This window comes from Symphalangus syndactylus, chromosome 3 (assembly GCF_028878055.3).
Source record: "Symphalangus syndactylus isolate Jambi chromosome 3, NHGRI_mSymSyn1-v2.1_pri, whole genome shotgun sequence".
Lineage (NCBI taxonomy): Eukaryota > Metazoa > Chordata > Mammalia > Primates > Hylobatidae > Symphalangus > Symphalangus syndactylus.
Window position 1 is genome coordinate 72539420 of NC_072425.2, and position 19913 is coordinate 72559332.

Here is a 19913-nt window from a genome sequence, read left to right on the forward strand (position 1 = left end):
CTGGCCCCTAATATGCCCCTGTCATCAATGATTTTCTCTCCATACAGCTATGGAGACAGGGAGAGAGATTCACAGCAAACAGTAAATTAGTAGTTTTTTGTTTTTGTTTTTTGAAACGGAGTCTTGCTCTGCTGCCCAGGAGTGCAGTGATGTGATCTCAGCTCACTGCAACCACCGCCTCCAGGGTTCAAGCGATTCCCCTGCCTCAGCCTCCCCAGTAGCTGGGATTACCGGCGCCCGTCACCACGTCCAGCTAATTTTTGTATTTTTAGTAGATTCAGAGTTTCGCCATGTTGGCCAGGTCGTTCTCGAACTCCTGACCTCAAGTGATCCGCCCACCACCTTGGCCTCCCAAAGTGCTGAGATTACAAGCGCCCGCCACCACGCCCGGCTAATTTTTGTATTTTTAGTACAGACGGGGTTTCACCATGTTGACCAGGTTGGTGTCAAACTCCTGACCTCAGGTGATCCACCCGCCTCGGCCTCCCAAAGTGCTGGGATTACAGCACTTTGAGCCACGGCGCCCGGCCTGCAAATTAGTACTTATATACAACCCAAGTCCTCTGGCTATCTAGACAGTCTGAATTTTTTCCAGTTTACAGAAGTCCTGCTAAAGATAAACAGCAAAACAAGTATTTTTACATTAACCAAATATTTTTATCTTCAAAACAATTGTTACAAAACAGAAATTTCCCACAATACTAGTGAGGACAGCCTAAGACAGCTTAATCATTCACATTTCCCCTATGGGCTTGGGGTTTTTGGAAAAAAAATCGTAGCTGCATAAACTTGGTGTAAAATTTGAAAGAGACACTCATGCCACATTCCTCGTTTCCCTCTGCTAATGTGATCCAGATGGGAACGCTGAACGACGTAACTGCCCCATCTGCACCTTAGATTTGATTAGGGTCGTGTTCACTCTGTGCAATTAGTAAAGTGTGCTGACCATCAAATATTTACCAGGAGACAACATGTCCAGGTCAAAGAAAGGGCGTGAGAATAACATTTTAGAAAGAGTTGCACTGCCGCCAAGACTAACTCTGGGCGGCGGTCCACACTCGCCCCAGCCGACTCCTCTCATTTCCTCTCTCCCCTCTCCAGTGAACCATTCCTTCCTGGAGTCAAAGACGGTGCAACAGGCAGGTTCCTACCTTGGTCTGCACACTCTTATCGAACTTGTCATTTTTGAAGCTAAACGTATTCTGGTGCTTCTGAGGCCTGGAACGAGCCACGTTGCCTTTCTGGGAGCTCATCGCCGAAATCAAAGCCACCCCTCGCCGGGAACAGGCAAAAGGATGAAGGGAAAGAAAACCAACGAACTACTCCCAGGAATTGATGCTTCTGTCAATGACCCGGAAGAAACTTACGCAGCCTTTCCGCCCCGGCTCCGGGTCAGCCCACGTGACTGTTCTGGGAGGTCAAAGAGCAACGCTCTGCCCTCCCTGCTGTTAAGCCAGGCCACTCCACGCGGCGCAGCCTCGACCCCTCCGGCTCCGCGCAGCCTCTTTCTCAAACCCGGAGAACAAGTCCCGCTTTCTTCGAAATGAAAATTCCCCCATTGGCCCGAATGTGTAGTCCATCAAATCAAAGGGGCGGTGAACCTTTGTTCCTATTGGTTCTTCTTTTCCGCAATCCCCGCCTCCTGCCGAGCGAGCTCAGCCTCTCCTGGAGCTCAGAGCGCCTCCGACCCTGCCGGGCGGCCTGTCATTGGTGGAAGTGAGGTGAGGCTGGGCTCCGTCCCTCTCCCCGCCCGCTAGCAGGCTGGAGCCGGGGTCAGCTTTGGCACCTTTCTCCAGTCAGTGGCCAACTCCTGGCTCAGTGAGGATTCTGCTCGTCCCCTCGGTTCCCCTTCAGTCTCCCTCCCGCTACCGGAACGAGCCTCGCGCCTGGCAGGCTGAGGAGGAGCAAAGAAAGCAGGATTAAAGAGAAGGAAGACCTGGCTGGGTCTGGGTGGTGTCTGCGGTGCCAGAAAGGGAGGCGGTGGCGGCGGCGGCTGCGACCACGGCCGCGCGGGACGTGAGGCCCGAGAGCAGCCGACGGGCAGCGGCGGCCGCTCCAGCGCCCCGCACCGGGGCCGTTAGTCAGCAGAACGCGGGCTCTTGTGGAGGAGCAGGGCCGGCGCGCGGCGAGACTCGGGAGCGCGAGCGGGGCCCTTGGGGCGCCACCGTCCTTCTTCGTCCCGGCGCCGGGGGCTGCAGCCCTGGTCTCCGCTTCTCTGTCGGGCCCGTCTGCAGGCGGAGAGAGTCCGACGGCGTCCGAAGCGCGGATCTCGCTGTGTGGAGGACAGCGCGTCGGCTGCGGTTCTCTCCCGACTCCTTCTGCCCGGCGCTTCGGCCCGGGCCGCTCAGGTGCAGGTGCGTGCGGCCTCGGGGCTTGGGGACGCCGCAGCCCGGCTCGGGGAGGGGGCGCTAGGCCGGGAGCCGCAGCGCGGGAGGGACGAGCCCGGGCCGGCGGGGGGAGGGGAGCGGGAAGCGTCTTTGTTGTTGGCCACTGGGATCCCTCTCGGCACAGGGGAAAGGCGGGGAAGCCACTCCTGATCGGGTCTGTGTTTTTGAGAGGATTCTCTGGTGGTTGCGTGAAGGGGAGCGGTAGGACAGTCCCTGCGGTCCGTGGAGCGGCCGGAGTCAGGGGGTGGGGGAGGGAGGATCGACCGACACTCTAAGAAGGTCTTTGGTCCTCCTCGCTGAAGAGGGGTTCCGTTTCATTTCCTTTGCTTTTCTCTCAGTGGATGAAAAGATGGGGTCAGGTTCCCATTCCCCTCACTGGCGCACTGAGAGATTCGCGGGTGCTGCTTAAAAGCTTTCTCTTGAATGTCCTTATATCTCTGTCAGGCGCGATTTTAGATTGAATCTGCACGGGGCTTGGCGATTTGTGTATTCCGGTGGGGCTGTCGTAGGGTTCTTTTTCTTCAGATGGTTGGACTTTAATCTTATCTGTTTTCGAACTCTAAAGTAGGCTTATCAGGAATCGTTTTTGAATTGGAAAATTTAAAGGTTTTGTTTGGGATTTGTTTTAACCCCGAAACAAAGTTATGTCAAATTAGATTGTACTGTGTGGGGGCTTTCGTAAAGGAAAGAGTGTATTTAACCTGGGGTTTTTGTTTAAAAAAAAAAAAAAGTTCAGATCTTTGATCTTTGGTGAGATTTCTGCCGATGCCAGAAGAGAATTTTTTGTAAATGATGCTTTAAGTCAGTGTGAGGTAGATTTGGTAAGCAAAAGGATGAATAACGGAATACAGAGGGTGACCTTTAAATTTCGCTGTTTATGAAATGTGTTCCTGTTTAATACTTTTTGTGATATATGATGCTTGATCTATAGATGATTCATTGGAATTTTTTTATGCCTCTAATAAATCTTTGGAGCTCTTGTGCCAACATATGAAACTATAATACCTAATGAGTCGGAGTAGAAAGCCAGATACATGTTGTAATAACGTTAATCTGTTTAGATTAACAGGGAAATTTACATTAAAATGAATTTTTTCCATGAAGAGTTTCTCTACATATGTTTATAGCATGAATTTCAGTTGGGTGACATCTAATGATAGCCAGTATTTTGAAAATTGTCATGATTGCTAGTATTCTAATTTGAGACTGCCCAACTTGTTGGTAAGTTTTTATTTGGAGAATAGGGGTCGTGTTACTTACGGAACAGCAGAGGTAAAAATCTCTGTTGTGCAGTAATTGTCATATCATTTGAAATCCAGAAGGAAATGAATGGCACCTTCACCTATATTTTGACCTCTCTTTTCTCCTACTCTAGTGTTAATAAGGTTAATTGGCAAGGACAGGATTAGATTTTTAGCAGGCTAGGCAGTTTTAATTTTGTCCCTTAGTGTGCAGTACTGTAGTTGATGAGTAGCTTGTTTCCTTGAGTATCTTTGCCCATTTTGAAATGTTTATGAAATGACTGCTGACAAAGAATTTTCTGTTTCCTGGGACAAACAAAATCACCAAAAAACATCATGAAAAAATAATGTTTTTAGTAGCTTAATGAACACAGAAGAATTAAGCAATTGGTGTCTGTTCCAAGTTTGACACTGAATTGGTCTACAACTCCAGGCACGCTATCCCACATCTGAGTCAGTTTTCTCCATCTGTAATATAGGGCTAATAAAATGTGCCACCTGCTTACTTTATAAAAAGGGGAGTGAGAACCATATAAGCAACAGTTATTCTGGTTATGTGACATTGATATAAGTTAAATGAGAATACTTTTTAATGCAGTGCTCTTACTTTGGTCTGATATTATGAATTTCAATCCTTTGATGAACAGTTAGCATAAAGATAAGGAGAATGACTCTCCCTATGCCATCACTTAAGAATTAAAATTTCTTCCATATTAAGATTGGTGTTAAGATCTTTAGAAGCAGTGATGACAAGAAAATAGAGTATATTTTATTGGTTGGTTTATTTACTGGTAGATTTTACTTCTGATTTATCCAAAGTTTTGCTCTTAATTCTGAAAATTCCCCCTACCCTTCCTACTCTTTAAAATTTCTCACATACATTGCCCCATTTGCCTGTCGAATCCAGCCTTGTGAGTTGGAGAGAGGAAAAGTGAGTTTGTGGCTTTTTTTTTTTTTTTTTTGAGACGGAGTTTTTTGCTCTTGTTGCCCAGGCTGGCATGCAATGGCGCAATCTCGGCTCACTGCAACTTCTGCTTCCCGGGTTCAAGTGATTCTCCTGCCTCAGCCTCCTGAGTAGCTGGGATTACAGGCACCCGCCACCACGCCCGGCTAATTTTTGTATTTTTAGTAGAGCCGGGTTTTCACCACGTTGGCCATGCTGGTCTTGAACTCCTGACCTCAGGTGATCCATTCGCCTTGGCCTCCCAAAGTGCTGGGATTACAGGTGTGAGCCACCTCGCCTGGCCTTTTGTGGAATTTTTACAAATGAAATAAATAAAGCCCAGATAAGTTAATTATTTCAATTGCCTAAAGCTAAGCAATTAGTAAGAAGTAGAATTGAGGCTTGAACCTGGGTCTTCTCTAGTCCTGAGTCCTTTGCTTTGGAGCAGTGTTTTCCAAACACCTGTTCATGCCCAAGAGTTTTGTCCAAGTGAAATGAGAACTAACATAGCAATATAAATGTTGGTGCCATACAATATAATGAATATCCATGTACCCATCACCCAGTTAAACAAACAAAACTACCAATTAAAACGAAGTGTCTGGCCAGGCTCGGTGGCTCACGCCTGTAATCCCAGCACGTTAGGAGGCCGAGGCAGGCGGATCACCTGGGGTCGGGAGTTAGAGACCAGCCTGACAAACATGGAGAAACCCTGTCTCTACTAAAAATACAAAATTAGCCGGGTGTGGTGGTGCATGCCTGTAATCCCGGCCACTCGGGAGGCTGAGGCAGGAGAATCGCTTGAACCCAGGAGGCAGAGGTTGTGGTGAGCCAAGATAGCATCACTGCACTCCAGCCTGGGCAACAAGAGTAAAACTCTGTCTCAGAAAAATAAAAACAAAAAACGAAGTTTCCTTAAAATGTTAATACCTCTCTTAAACGCTGTTCCCTTCCGCCGCACACACATCTAACCAGTGACCCAAAGTTGACATGCATCCTTCCTATATCCACGTGTTGATACTTAACTACATACCTTTATCCTATGAACATTATATATATAGTTTTATTTTGATTGTCTTAAGACTATTTAAATACAGATATCTTTATTTAGCTTGCTTTCTTCACACAACTTGGCCAAGATTTATCTATGCTTATTTAGGTAGCTCCAGTTTATTTACTTTTACTGTTAGGTGGTATGTGCTCTATAATATAACTATGTCAGGTTTCTGTTGATGGTCATTTTTGTTGTTTCCATTTGTTTGCTATTAAACAGTACTATAAGGAATATTCCTGTATATGTTAGGTATCTGTTGTGTAAGACTTCTAGAGCAGTGGTTCTTGACCCTACGTACATCCCATGTTCATAGAAAACATTTTACAGTACTTTAAAGAAAGCAATGGCCTTAATAAAATAAGAAAAATTTGTAATAAAGTAATATGTGTTTCACTTTGTAAATACTCGAGCTCAAGACTACATTCAAGATTAGCTACCAAGTGTAATGGTCGACCAGCAACATCAGAATCCCTTGGGAGCTTGTTGGAAATGCAGAGCATCAGACTTTAACCGACTGATGCAGATGCTGTTTTTTTTTGTTTGTTTTTTGTTTTTTAAATAATGTAAAAGACAGGATCTCTGGAGCCATACAACTCACTGTAACCTCAAACTCCTGGGCTCAAGGGATCCTCCCACTTCAGCTTCCCGAGTATCTGGGACTACAGGTATGCACCATCACGCCTGGCTAATTTTTAGATTTTTTACAGAGACAGGGTCTTGCTGTCTTGCCCAGGCTGATCTTGAACTCCTGGCCTCAAGTGATCCTCCCTCCTCAGTATCCCAAAGCACTGGGACATTGGGATTACAGACATGAGCCACTGCCCGGCCAGATGCTGTATTTTATCAAGATTCCCAAGTGATGCATATACGCATTGAAATATAAGAAGCACTGCTAAAAGAAATAGTAGTAATTAGACGCTTTGTACCAATGGATGGTGTCTCCATCAATACAACAGCTACAGATTAAAACAGGTATGTTAGCCATTCAATTACCAATGCTGGGCCTGTCATTGGTGGAAAATGATTTTCTGAAATAACAAACTATCCTCAGAAAAGTTTAAACAGAAATAAAAGTGCAATCTTACCTCTTTACACAATGATTGCATTCATAACAAATCTTCATCTATGTTAAAACTATACAGATAAACTTGGTATTAAATCCTGTTTAGAATTATCTGACGTTAGTGGGGTTTTTTTCCTCTTTCTGTTCCCCTCTATGGATGTCCAGCAGAATATTCAAGTCATGAGGCATGGAGCAGCACTATTTATTTACTTATTTATTTATTTATTTATTTATTTTTTGAGACAGATTCTCACTCTGTCACCCAGGCTGGAGTATAGTAGCATGATCACTGCCCACTGAACCTTCGACACCCTCCAAGCTCAAACAATCCTCCCACCTGGGCCTCCCGAGTGGCTGGGACTACAGGCGTGCACCACCACACCCAGCTAATTTTTGTATTTCTTTTGTAGAGACAAGGGTTTCACCATATTGGCCAGGCTGGTCTTGAACTCTTGAGCTCAAGTGATCTGCCTACCATAGCACCGCACCCCACCTGCCCCCTCCAAAAGTGCTGGGATTACAGGTGTGAGCCACTGCACCCAATCTGAGCAGCACTTTCTTTATGCAAGAAAAGTGCCTGGCATTCCTGGCCTCTATTTAGTAGTGCCCCTCATTCATTATAGTAGCCAAAAGCTGTCATTGAGAAAGATTGCCCTGGTTTATAAATCTGGTAGTAGGTTGCTAGATCACAGCGTATGAATGTCTTCAACTTTATTAAATAACTGTCAGTTTTCTGTACAAAGTACACCTTCCAGTCCATAATGCATGAGAGAGGGTCTGCTTGTCTGCATTTCAGTTATTTTAGAAGGTAGAAAAATATTAGTAGTAATATTTTATTAATTTTTGCCATTCCGAGGAGTATGAAATGGTACCTCATTGTAGTTTTTATTTGCATCTTATTTTAATGTATTCTTTGTAATAATACTTGGTAGGCATTAAAAATATCTTCCAGCCTGGCCAACATGGTGAAACCTCGTCTCTACTAAAAATACCAAAACTTAGCTGGGTGTAGTGGTGGACGCCTGTAATCCCAGCTACTCAGGAGGCTGAGACAGGAGAATCGCTTGAACCTGGGAGGCAGAGGTTGCAGTGGGCAGAGGTTGCAGTGAGCCAAGATCGCGCCACCACACTCCAGCCTGGGGGACAGAACGAGACTCCATCTCAAAAAAAGAAAGAAAAGCAAAACTTCTTCCATTCTTTAGCATGCATTTTCACTTTAAATACGTTGTCTTTTAATGACTAGAAGTTTTTTAATTTTAATATCAAGTGTATCATTCTTTTGGAGAAAGCCTTCTCTATACTGGGGTTATAAAAATTCTTTCAGAGCATCTTTTAAGAGTTCACATTTAGATCTTAAATTTTTGTTGAACTGTTTGTATATAATGAGGTGCTCATGGATCTAAATTTACTTAAAAATAACTGCCCTTTATTGTGAAATTAGGTAATTTTTTATGTTAAGATGTTCTGATGAAATTACAGTGATAGTAATTGTTTTTAGTTCTTAATATCCTTTTTGTGTCAAAATTAAAATTTGACACCTCTTTCATTCCAACTTTTCTCTTTTTTACTTTACCTGTTTTTTGAAATCCCTAAGATTTAGGAACTACTACTTTAGTGTACACTGATTCTTATGTTTCATCTATGTCTCACGTTTGCCCACTACAGCATCATCAAATGTGAGTAGACACTCTTAAATACTGATCATTGATCCTCATCTGCATCTTCTACATTTCAGAGTTTGCTTGACATGTCTTTTCACCACTTTTTATTATGGCTAGGATTTTAAAAATGATACTGATGACCCTAATTTTTTTTTTTTTTAACAGAATAGAATTTCAGGCTAAATTTAAATGTTACTTGAGTATAAATTTTTCTCAGATATAGGGTCAAACTTCTTTGTTTTCCTAGTAATTAAAAGTGAGAATGATTAAACAAGTTCTCGCATACAGCTAAAGCTGAAAAACGGGAAAGGAAAATTGGGCCAGTGTCCACTGGGTACCAGTCACTATTCTGGTATTGGGAGGGTGGGGATGATATCTATGAGCAAAACAAGCAAAGATCCCTAACTTCCTGGAGCTTATCACCTACCAGAGGCCCACTGATAATATGCACAACAAATAAAATAATATATTAGAAAGTGATAACTGCTTTGGAATAAAAGAAAACATAAAGAGGGGTAAGGTGGACCAAAGGAGTTAGTTGAACCTGTTAAATAGGGTGTTCAGGGTAGGCCTCATTGAGAAGAGGGGAATGGGCAGAGATGTGCAGTCAGTGAGAGTATTAGCAATGCAGATATTAGCAAAATACTGGAAGAGTGGACAGAATATGGTCTCTAAGTGAAACCTGTGTTCCTGGCTCTCTCCACCTTTAAGTTGTGTGAACTTGACAAGCTAATTAACTTAACCTGAATTCTTGATTTCTTCATGATAACCTGGGGAAAGTATTATTAAGATTAAAAGATATAACAAGTGAAAGTGCCTACTTCCCGCCCCCCACCTTGTTCTCATAGCACTCTGTACTTTATTTTCATAGCATTTATTACGGTCTATAATTATCTGTGTCATTATTTGATAAATATTTACCTCACTCATTCTAAAACATTGATGGAAAGAACCAGTCAGTGCAGTAAATCTATTCTGTTAACATACAATCATTTGTAGACAAACCCTAAACCTTTTTTCATGTGAAAATCATCTCATGCAGATTTATTGAGAAAGTGTTTTGTACTTACAGAATGTCTTTATGCTAGAGCTTCAGATTGTATTACAGGTATTAGCGCATTAATTACCACATGTCATCTTTGTGATGAAGGCAATGGATATGTATCATCTTGCAGTTGAAGGAACTGAGGTTGCTAATTGCATAGAGACATAGAAAATCAGAGAATTTGGATCAAATCTGATTACATTTGATTATATTTTCCTCTTTCTTCAATAGTGTTAAAATGGACTCTCTTTAAAGTATAAAAGCAAAAATATGTAGATTATTGGAAAATCACTAGCAAACAAGCAATTAATATTTTAGTTATGACTTTACTTTTCAGTTTTTTCCCCACGAGAAGCTTCTTATAGCGTCTGAGGTGATGTTAGAATTCTACGCATATAGCAAACACATGTACCCTATAAATAGGTAAAATATTATCTATCAGTGAAAAAAAAAGGATGACAATACTTAGAGGCCTTTACAGTTAAAAATACTTTATACAGATAAATACTTTTAAAAATTATGGCTTATCAGAGTATTTAAGATTTATGTTGAGGATGTAGTCACATTAAAAGGGTAGGATTTAGAAAATGCATAGCACATGCCTAATGTAGATCACAGTGAAGAAAGGGGGTTGAAATAACTTCATTTACTTGGTGCAGCCAAGTCTTCATTCGAATCACAAGAAACTTGAAGTAAAGCAAGTGCCTGCAGGAACAAAAAAGACATTATCAATCATGTCAAACTTGTTTGGCTTCTGAATTTAGTTTTTTTTTTTTTAGTTTGTTTTGAAAATTAAAATCAATGGAAATAATTCGTATAATAAACTTTTCCCAAAAATGTCATCTGCAGATTGTGACCTAGATATTTTGTTTCTGATTACTGTCCGGCTTAGTGTGCTGATAATTTTTCACTCTAGCTCTGTGGACCCAACCCCTAAAAGTAATGATTATTCTCTGCATATCAGTTATTAGCAAAGAAAATGTCATTTAGTAACTTGTGTTGGCAAGCCTACGTCTGAAACACTACAAGTTACATTTTCTTCAGAGCTTTTTAACAGACCTCATTGTCACTTTTATTAATCCAATAAAGAGTTAGGGGCTGATCACAGTCCCTTTACAACTAATTGATAACAACCTGCTACAGACTTCTTTGTTCCTTCTCCAGTTCCACTGCTTCATTTGACTAGCCTGAAAAAAATAAAAAAACTAAAAGGGTGGGGGTGGGGTGGAAGGTGGGGGTAATGAGATAATAGCCAGAAGCAGGACTTTACATATATAAAGGGCGTTCTGATACAAACCCCTAGGGTAATGGCTTTCCATTTTTCATTAGATTCTATAAAAAATACATTTTGCTTCATAACCTAATTCATACATATGCACCCAAAAACCAAAATAAGTCTGACTAAAGAGATTATCTAAATTAATCAGCATGGGCACGGGTCAGGGGAGACTATTTTTGCCCTCTATGGAAGGAAGTACAGCTTAAACAGAGGCTTAAAAACTAGTAAAAGTTTCATTTATTTGAAGGGGGAGTGATGAGTTGGGGAAATTTTATCAACAAAAAAGGAACGATATGTGATAAGGCACAGAAGCAGAAAAGAACCTCTCTTAGCGAGGAACAGCATGTTAAATAGAATAAATGAATAGGACTGCTCAGAAATAAGGCTACAGACCAAGGAGGGTGGGGGGAATCATGTATAGCATGCCAGAGAATTTAGACTTGCTTAAGAGGTCTTGAAAGGCCCATTGGAACATTTTAAACAGGAAAGTGACATCACCTGGTGGCAGTGTAGAGGGGTATGAAATAGATATTAGTGAGTGATTTTATAACATTCATTGAAAAATGGTTGAGCTAAAAATGTGGCTAAGAGGTTTGGAGAGAGGTCCATAGGAAGTAGACCTTGACTGAATGAGAGGAATGAAGAGGGGGATGGGGAAAGAGTGAAATACAGATGGAGATATTTCAGAGTCTAGAGTTTAAAGGGGAGAGACCTGAAATCTTAGAGATTTAGATTTTTAGATCTAGGTAACATTGTAGTATAAAGGGTAGTTAAAGCACTCGGTTTGGGTGAGATAAAAAGAGGAAGACAAAAGACCAATCTATAAAAATAAATAAATAGGTTAAAAAAGAGTTTGAAGAAACCATCAGAGAAACCAAGATTGAAGGTTAATTTCAAGAAGGAAGGAAAGGACAACGATGTTAAATGCTATAAAGTGATCTTGTATAAGTTGAAGATTGAAAAATACCTGTTATACTTCGAAATTGTTAAGAAGTTGTCAGTGATCCTACAAGTTGATGATAGATGTTATATTACAATTCACTTTGGGCCTGACAGGGAATATTGGTAAGTGAGAAGTAAAGAGGTCTGATTCTGGGGAAAAACAAAACAAAACAAAAAAAAACAGGTACAGTAGGTAGAATGTAGATACAGATACATGCAAAAAAATTTATTTATTTATTTATTTTGAGACAGAGTCTCGCTCTGTCTCCCAGGCTGGAGTGCAGTGGCGCGATCTCGGCTCACTGCAAGCTCTGCCTCCCGGGTTCAGGCTATTCTCTTGCCTCAGCCTCCTGAGTAGCTGGGACTACAGGCGCCCACTACCATGCCCGGCTAATTTTTTGTATTTTTTTTAGGAGAGACGGGGTTTCACGGTGTTAGCCAGGATGGTCTCGATCTCCTGACCTTGTGATGCACCCACCTCGGCCTCCCAAAGTGCTGGGATTACAGGCGTGAGCCACCGCACCCGGCCCATGCAAAAATTTTTTAAGCAAGTGCATGAACTCTGATGTGGAAACAGCTTCATGCTTTCAAGATACTGAAAGATGGTGAGTGAGAGAGGCTGCAACCAAGGTAATGAGAGGGCGGATAGTATCAAGATATGGTTGGAGGGGTAAGCAAAAGCCACTTGACACAAGGCCTTTAAGGACCTGTGGAGAAGTTTGATTTTGTTTGTTTGTTTGAGATGGAGTCTCAGTCTGTTGCCCAGACTGGAGTGCAGTGGCACGATCTTGGCTCACTGCAACCTCAGCCTCATGAATTCAAGCGATTCTACCACCTCAGCCTCCTGAGTAATCCTGGGATTACAGGCACACGCCATCATGCCTGGCTAATTTTTGTATTTTTAGTAGAAACGGGGTTTCACCCTATTGGCGAGGCTAGTCTCGAACTCCTGTCCACCTCAGCCTCCCAAAGTGCTGGGATTACAGGCATGAGCCACCGTCCCCGACCTTGATTTTTTTACAAGTAGAGAGAGAAGCCATCAAGGAGTTTTTAAGCAGGAAATCACCTTGTAGGCCATCTAGAAAAGAAACTGTAGATTAGGAGAACATATGAATGGAAGAAATTCACATTTGCTCAAATATTTTTCTTTGTGTTTACTCGCACATTTTGAGTTGTTCTTTCTGTTTTCTTATTCTATATAACCCTAGTTAGTCCTTTCATTTCCTCATAGTGAGAAACTAGTACAAAAAGGATAGAAAAGGCAATCTTAATAAATTCAGAGAATTGCATTTGTTCTTATTTACAATTAAAGATGACATAAATTGACTTTTCAATTGAACTATCTTTTTTGGGGTTTAGACTTTTAAGATATTAAAGTCAATGAAAATTTCCTGCCTATCTGATACTGTTCTGGCTTGTTTTTAGTAAGGCTCCTAAAGAATTTACTTTTCTTTTAGAAATGTCATTTAGAAGCTTTTAAAATATTCTCAATATTTTTAATGGAATGTAGAATTAAAGGGTTTTTTTGTTTGTTTTTGTTTTTGTTTCTGTAAGGACAAGGCAGGAAGAGAGCCATATTTAGTTGCATAAAGATAATGTTAACATAGGAGATGATGTCCCCGAAATAGGCAGTTTACAGAGAAGAGGGGGGATTTAGTATAATTTTGCCGGAGAATCTCTGTGTCTCGTAGTGCATTATTTTCACATTAAAATTGAGGCAGTAGGGGGCATAGAGCTCATTTAAATAGAATTATAGCCAGAACCTTCATTTTCCAATTCTTGGGCTAGTGCTCCTTCCACAATTCCTATATTTCCTACAGATCCAAGTAATGTTGTCAAAGATATATTTAACTCATCTAATAACAGGGTCCATGGGATCCCTGCCTAAAAGGGTATGCGAGACCATTTAGTAACCTGATGTGCAACATTTGTAAGGGTGAGCAAACCACCTGTCTTAAATGCCTGCTTTCTTCCTTATCACAAACAAGTATTTACACCAGAGATACCCTAGACATATAGACTACCAAATAAAAACTACAAGCTCAGCCTATGAGATTCATCTCAAATAAAGGATTTGCCTCAATGTTTTTACAAACCTCTTCTGCTTTCCTCCATCCCACTCTTCCCCAGTTGCATTACTTGGCATACAGCTTTGGAAACATTGTTCTGTCAGCTTTGGCTAAAATACTTTTCAGACCTACCCTAGGACATTTCTTTAAAAGAAAAAACAAAAACAGTATTTTTGAGTTGCTACTCAGCTCTTTTTTTTTTTTTTCCCCGAGAGTCTTGCTCTGTCACCCAGGTTGGAGTGCAGTGGCGCAATCTCGGCTCACTGTAGCCTCTGCCTACCGGGTTCAAGCTATTCTCATGTCTCAGCCTCTTGAGTAGCTGGGATTACAGACACGCACCACCACACCTGGCTTATTTTTGTACTTTTAGTAGAGATGTGGTTTCACCATGTTGGCCAGGCTTGCTCTGAAACTCCTGACCTCAGGTGATCCATCCACCTCAGACTCCCAAAGTGCTGGGACTGCAGGTGTGCACCACCACACCTAATTTTTTTGGTAGAGACAGAGTTTTGCCATGTTGCCCAGGCTGGTCTCAAATGCCTGAGCTCAAGTGATCCACCTACCTCGGCCTCCCAAAGTGCTGGGATTACGGGTGGGAGCCACCACTCCCAGCCAGAGATTTGTTCTTAAATTTCTCACATGTCTAAACCCACCCTTTCCCATGTGTGTTTTTTGTTTGTTTGAGACGGAGTTTCACTTTTGTTGCCCAGGCTGAAGTGCAATGGCGCGATCTTGGCTTACCGCAACCTCCGCCTCCTGGGTTCCAGCGATTCTCCTGCCTCAGCCTCCTGAGTAGTTGGGATTACAGGCATGCACCGCCATGCCCAGCTAATTTTATTTTATTTTTATTTATTTATTTTTTTTAGTAGAGACGGAGTTTCGCCATGTTGGTCAGGCTGGTCTCGAACTCCCAACCTCAGGTGATCTGCCCACCTCGGCCTCCCAAAGTGCTGGGATTACAGGCGTGAGCCACCATGCCCAGCCTCCCATGTTTTTACTTCCTTTCCACCATGCACCCTATGCTTTTCTTCTTTCTCACTTTACACATTATCCTCCTAGCCTGGAGGATTTTCCCTCGGTTTTGGGAAGTCATATCTAACTGAAGTTCTAATTCTCTCACAAGGCTTTCCTAATTCTTGATCTCTGCTGTCTTCTGATTTCTGAAAGCTTAAAATCTACTCCACATTAAATAGCCCTTAATTTTTTATTGGATGAAAAGACCCTACAGAACATTAATTCCCAATCTGTTAAATATATTGTTCTTATTTTCTTATATTAGGCATCTAAACTGTTCTTTGAAATCTTTATTCCATTTCTTCTTACGCACTACTGAAAAAAATGTATGAAAAGACAATATTTCCATATTTGAAGAAGGTGGTGAAATGTAAAGTTTTTGAGGCCAGAAAAGTTTTATTAAGCACAAGTAACAGGTGCTTGTTACACATCTAAGAGTAGTGCTATTTCTTCAAACCTTTACTTACAGATGCATATGATTAAGGGAAAACAACTGCAGCCAGAGGAAAAGGAAGTGGTAGAGATGACAGTTTATGCAGCTAGCCAAACTGGGTAGACAAACTGAAGGCCACATTAGTAAGGATTGACTGACATGTTACAACATCTATGTAAAGAGAGTTAAAGAGTATTACATTTATATTGAGACTGCATAAATGTTATAATTCCCCCATATCTCTACTAAAAAGGTATTATATACAGTATATGGAAAAGGGATTGATAGTTAAATGAGGAATATAAATTCCTTTGGGAAATAAATTCTTTGCGAGATGGCTTCATTTTAATTTCATTTTTTATATTTTTTGAGACAGGGTCTTCCTCTGTTGCCCAGGCTGGATTGCAGTGGCACGATCATGGCTCACTGTAGCCTCGACTCCTGGGCTCAGGCAGTCCTCCCACCTCAGACTCCTGAGTAGTTGGGACCACAGGCGTGTGCCACCACACCCAGCTAATTTTTATTTTTTGTACACACTATGTTGCCCAAGCTGGTCTTGAACTCTTGGGCTCAAGTGATCCTTCCACCTTGGCCTCCCAAAGTGCTGGGATGAGCCACTGAGCGTGGCCTGCAGAATGACTTTATATCTCATGTAGAGCAAGGTTACAAGAAGTTTAATGATATGGAGTGGTTGAAACCCTCTAAGCCAACTGTTATTAGTTTTATAGGTTATTCTTGGAGCTGCCACTTCTATAACTTTTCTTGGTTAATCTTTAGGTAAAAAGGGGACAGATCGATTTATTAGCCATTAGTTGGCACCTAAAATTCTTTCTAGTTATAAATTCATGTGTCTCCAATGAGAGACCTAAACATTTTCTTATTGTTCTGTACTTCCTCTTGGGCACCCACCACTGAACATCTTAACCCTTATTCTAAGAGGTTTTGCATATAATCAGCCCCAGGGCTGCTAGAAGAGAGAGATGACATTTCCTAACCAAATTCCACTTCTTCAGCTCAGAAAAAAGGATCTTTTTTGCAACAACGTGAAAACCTATACAGGGGTTTAATCAATTTTCTCTATGTCCATTTATCCCATTTTCCCTTTTAATTCTGTCATTTGCCTTTGAAAAGGTGAGGAGAGGGACACTCCTATGTCTTGAAGAAGGTGTGTGTGTGTGTTTTGGTAGAAGATAGAACTGTATATATACATAGACCCCGTTTATTTGGTTGACTTTGTAATAACCATCAGAGGACTTTTTAAACAGCATTTCCACTAGGAAAAGCTGAAGCCTTATGCTACAAATTTGGCATCTTTTTTATTCACAGGCTGAAATTCTAACCCTCCTCCTTCATCAGTATCTCAGTTATCAAGAACTCAAGATATTTTTTAGAAGTTTGGTATCTTGACCAAGTTCTCTTGAACCCCCACTGGATAGGTGACAGAACTAGGAATATTCCTTAATGCCCGTATGTAGACATATTTTCAGGGCAGGGGTAAGGCGTCTGCTACTACATTTGTAGTCTGCAATTTTATGCAATTCTAAAAGGTAAAAAAAGAAATTGAAGTCAAGAGTACAATGTAGAAATTCGTATCTACAGCTGAGAATGTTAATCATATAGAAGCGAAGCTGGGGACAGAATGAGCATTCACTGAATCAAGATATGAGTAGATTAAGATTCAGCTTGGTTTATTTTGTAACAGAAATGTCTTACACAGCACTGGAAATATCCATCTTAACCACAGATTAGATAGGTGCAAAAAGGAAGGGTTCTTTTAGCTTTCTAAATAGAAATTAAGATATTATAGCTGTTCTAGATTGGGTGAGTGGTAAAGCTTGAGAAGCTTAAAATGAAAATGTGATATATCTTAAGAACCTCCAGAGTTTTGAGAAAGTAGTTTTCAAGTCAGTCTGTTATTAAATATTTTGGACCTTTTGTCCCAAAATTTTGCATGTAGTTTCAGGAGTTTTCCGTGAACCACAGACTCTAAATAGTCCTGTTGCATTCTAAGATAATTTTTAGGCTTGACCCCAAGCTGTTGGCACATTAAGTGATTTTGCATGGAATTGATTAAATAGTACCTAGCTCCGAACCATCCAAATAAGGGTTTGTCCAAAGTCAGGTCTGAGAGCAATATACAGTATAATGTTATCCTGAGACACTGACGTTTTCTGGTAGAAGATATTAATAAGAAAGTTAACTGTTAGAACATTGACAGATTGGTGTTTCAGAGGCTAAACAGCTTGATGCATTCTTCAAATTGCAGGCTTTACAAAGTAAGGTAATGTAGTACTTCTCAACTTTAAAAATCTATACTGGGTCATAGCCTCTTTTTTCCATACTGGTATTCTTCAGAAGGCAGAAGAATCTTGAGAGTAAGTTGCAAAGACAGATAATTCAGCCTGAAACACAATTATATACCCTATTTGGCCAGGATATAGGCTTTAGGCAAGTAAGTACTGGTCTAGTCAAATTCCTTAAGAAGTTATAACTTCTTGGCTTCCAGGTCTAAGAACACTTCCTGATGACTGCTGAATATGAAACCTGGCTTTACCATTTACTAACACTGTGGTCTTGCATAAGTTAAACTTATCTATGTTTCTGTTTCCTCATCTGTAAATGGGGTGGGCGGAGGGAGGAAAAAATAATATCTATCTCATATGATTGTTAAAGTACTTGGAGCAAGACATAGTAAGTGCTGCATAAGTGTGTTTTGGTAAATTAACACTAGCCTGGCTTTCCTAACCTAGCAAAGTTTTAAACCTGAAAGTTTGGATTTGCCAGTCATAATAATACTGTTTGATTTGTTTTGACAAAATTCAGCTCAGCCAGCAGTGGCTTTTGAGTGATTTCTGTGTGGCAGCCATTGCTAGGTGTAGGTATACTTGAATTTAAGTATGTGCAGTGGGGAGGGGTGTGTTATATGGTTCAAAACTAATAAGGGCAAACATGACCTTATAGTTAGTAAATGACTTATGAAGTGGTTCATTTGATTAATTGTACAATCAAAAGAAACTTTTTTTTTAAGAGACGTGTTCTTGCTTTGTCACCTAGACTGGTAGTGCCATGGTGTGATCATAGCTTACTGCAGCTTCAAATTTCTGGGCTCAAGTATTCTCCTACCTCAGCCACCCAAGTAGCTGGGATTATAGGCATGAGCCACCACACCTGGCTAAAATGAACATTTTTAAGTCCAAGAAGTCTAGTTCCTTTTGAAATAAGACTTTCTGGGCCCTTTGTATACATTTCCATGCTTTTAGAAGGTAGTTTTTAATAATATGTACAGACTGCAATTTAATTTTTTAGTAATAATGCCCCAAGTGCTAAAGATAAAACTTCTAAAAATTTTGGTAGCTGGGTGTCGTGGCGGGCACCTGTAATTCCAGCTACTTGAGAGGCTGAGGCAGAGCCTACTTGAACCCGGGAGGCAGAGGTTGCAGTGAGCCCAAATGGTGCCACTGCACTCCAGCCTGGGCAACAGACTGAGATACTGTCTTTAAAAAATCTAAAAAATTTGAAATTTAATGTATTTATTACCTTAATCCAGTTTTACGTGTATACACAAATTGGTTATAGTATATATTTTGTTATCAACTGATAAATAAGAAATAAGTCAAACATTGGTAGATGAAAGGACAAGCAAAATGTGCATTATATTGTGAAATATATATTTGATCTTCATTCTTGTGTTGTGTCATACAACTCCCACAATCCTTAGAATCTCCGAAGTGAAGTATCCTTTTTTTTTTTTTTTTTTTTTGAGACAGAGTCTCGCTCTGTCGCCCAGGTTAGAGTACAGTGGTGCGATCTCAGCTCACTGCAAGCGCTGCCTCCCGGGTTCACACCATTCTGTTGCCTCAGCCTCCCGAGTAGCTGGGACTACAGGTGCCCGCCACCATGCCCAGCTAATTTTTTTGTATTTTTAGTAGAGACGAGGTTTCACCATGTTAGCCAGGATGGTCTCCATCTCCTGACCTTGTGATCCGCCCACCTCGGCCTCCCAAAGTGCTGGGATTACAGGTGTGAGCCACTGTGCCAGGCCAGTGAAGTATCTTTGTATGCTAATAAGTTGACTGAAAGCCATGCACCTCTAGGTAGCTATTGGATGGATGTTAGTTACCCAGAAACAGGCGGGATTAGAGGGTTGGGACTTTCAGTCCTGCCTGTTAATCTCTGGGGAGGAGAGAGGGCGTGAAGGTTAAATTGATACCAACGGCCAGTGATTTAATCAGTCATTGCCCACTTAACAAAGCTTCCATAAAAATCCAAAAGGACTGGATTCAGAAAGCTTCCAGATGGCTGAGCACCTGGAGGGTGGCATCCCCTTCCTACATGCCTTGCCCTGTGCATCTCTTCAGCTGTATCCTTTGTAATATCCTTTATAATAAACTGGTAAATCTGTCTCCCTGAGTTCTGTGAGTCGCTCTAACACATTAATCGAACTGGAATAAGAGGTTGTGGGAACCCCAATTTATAGCAAGTTAGTCAGAAGCATAGGTAAAACAACCTGGGGCTTTAGATTGGGATTGGAAGTGGGGAGCCCTCAACCTGTGGGATGTGACACTGTCTCCAGGTAGATAATGTTGGAATTGAACTGGGTGGGAGGACACCCAACTGGTGTCCGCTGCAGAAATGATTGCTTGCATTGGAGGAAATCTCTCATATATCTGGTCACAGAAGTATTCTGGTGATTGTTGTGGTGTGAGTGCAAAGGACAAAACAGTTTGTTTTAGGTACAATGGAATATTTTTCAGCCTTGAAAAGGAAGGGAAATTCTAAGAC

At 41.3% G+C, this 19913-nt stretch overlaps 2 protein-coding genes across 9 annotated transcripts in view; one reads left to right on the forward strand and one right to left on the reverse strand.

Annotated features, from left to right (window-relative positions):
* The window catches only part of C3H9orf85 (chromosome 3 C9orf85 homolog), a 73062-nt gene extending 71693 nt beyond the window's left edge, over nucleotides 1-1369 (reverse strand). For 5 of the 7 annotated variants that reach the window (XM_055272267.2, XM_055272265.2, XM_055272268.2 and 2 more), the window contains exon 1: nucleotides 1152-1280. In XM_055272267.2, coding sequence (XP_055128242.1) covers nucleotides 1152-1253 — 102 coding nt within the window. In that variant the 5' untranslated portion in view covers nucleotides 1254-1280. Of the gene's footprint in view, nucleotides 1-1151 lie in introns of all 7 variants that reach the window. The other 2 variants (XM_063637011.1, XM_055272264.2) reach the window with 2 other exon arrangements.
* Nucleotides 1370-1775: 406 nt separating this feature from the next.
* Nucleotides 1776-19913, forward strand: part of ABHD17B (abhydrolase domain containing 17B, depalmitoylase) — a 50784-nt gene continuing 32646 nt past the window's right edge. The window contains exons 1-2 of one of the 2 annotated variants that reach the window (XM_055272257.2): nucleotides 1776-2354; nucleotides 12029-12220. In XM_055272257.2, coding sequence (XP_055128232.1) covers nucleotides 12218-12220 — 3 coding nt within the window. In that variant the 5' untranslated portion in view covers nucleotides 1776-2354; nucleotides 12029-12217. The remainder of the gene's footprint in view (nucleotides 2355-12028; nucleotides 12221-19913) is intronic. The other variant, XM_055272258.2, reaches the window with a different exon arrangement.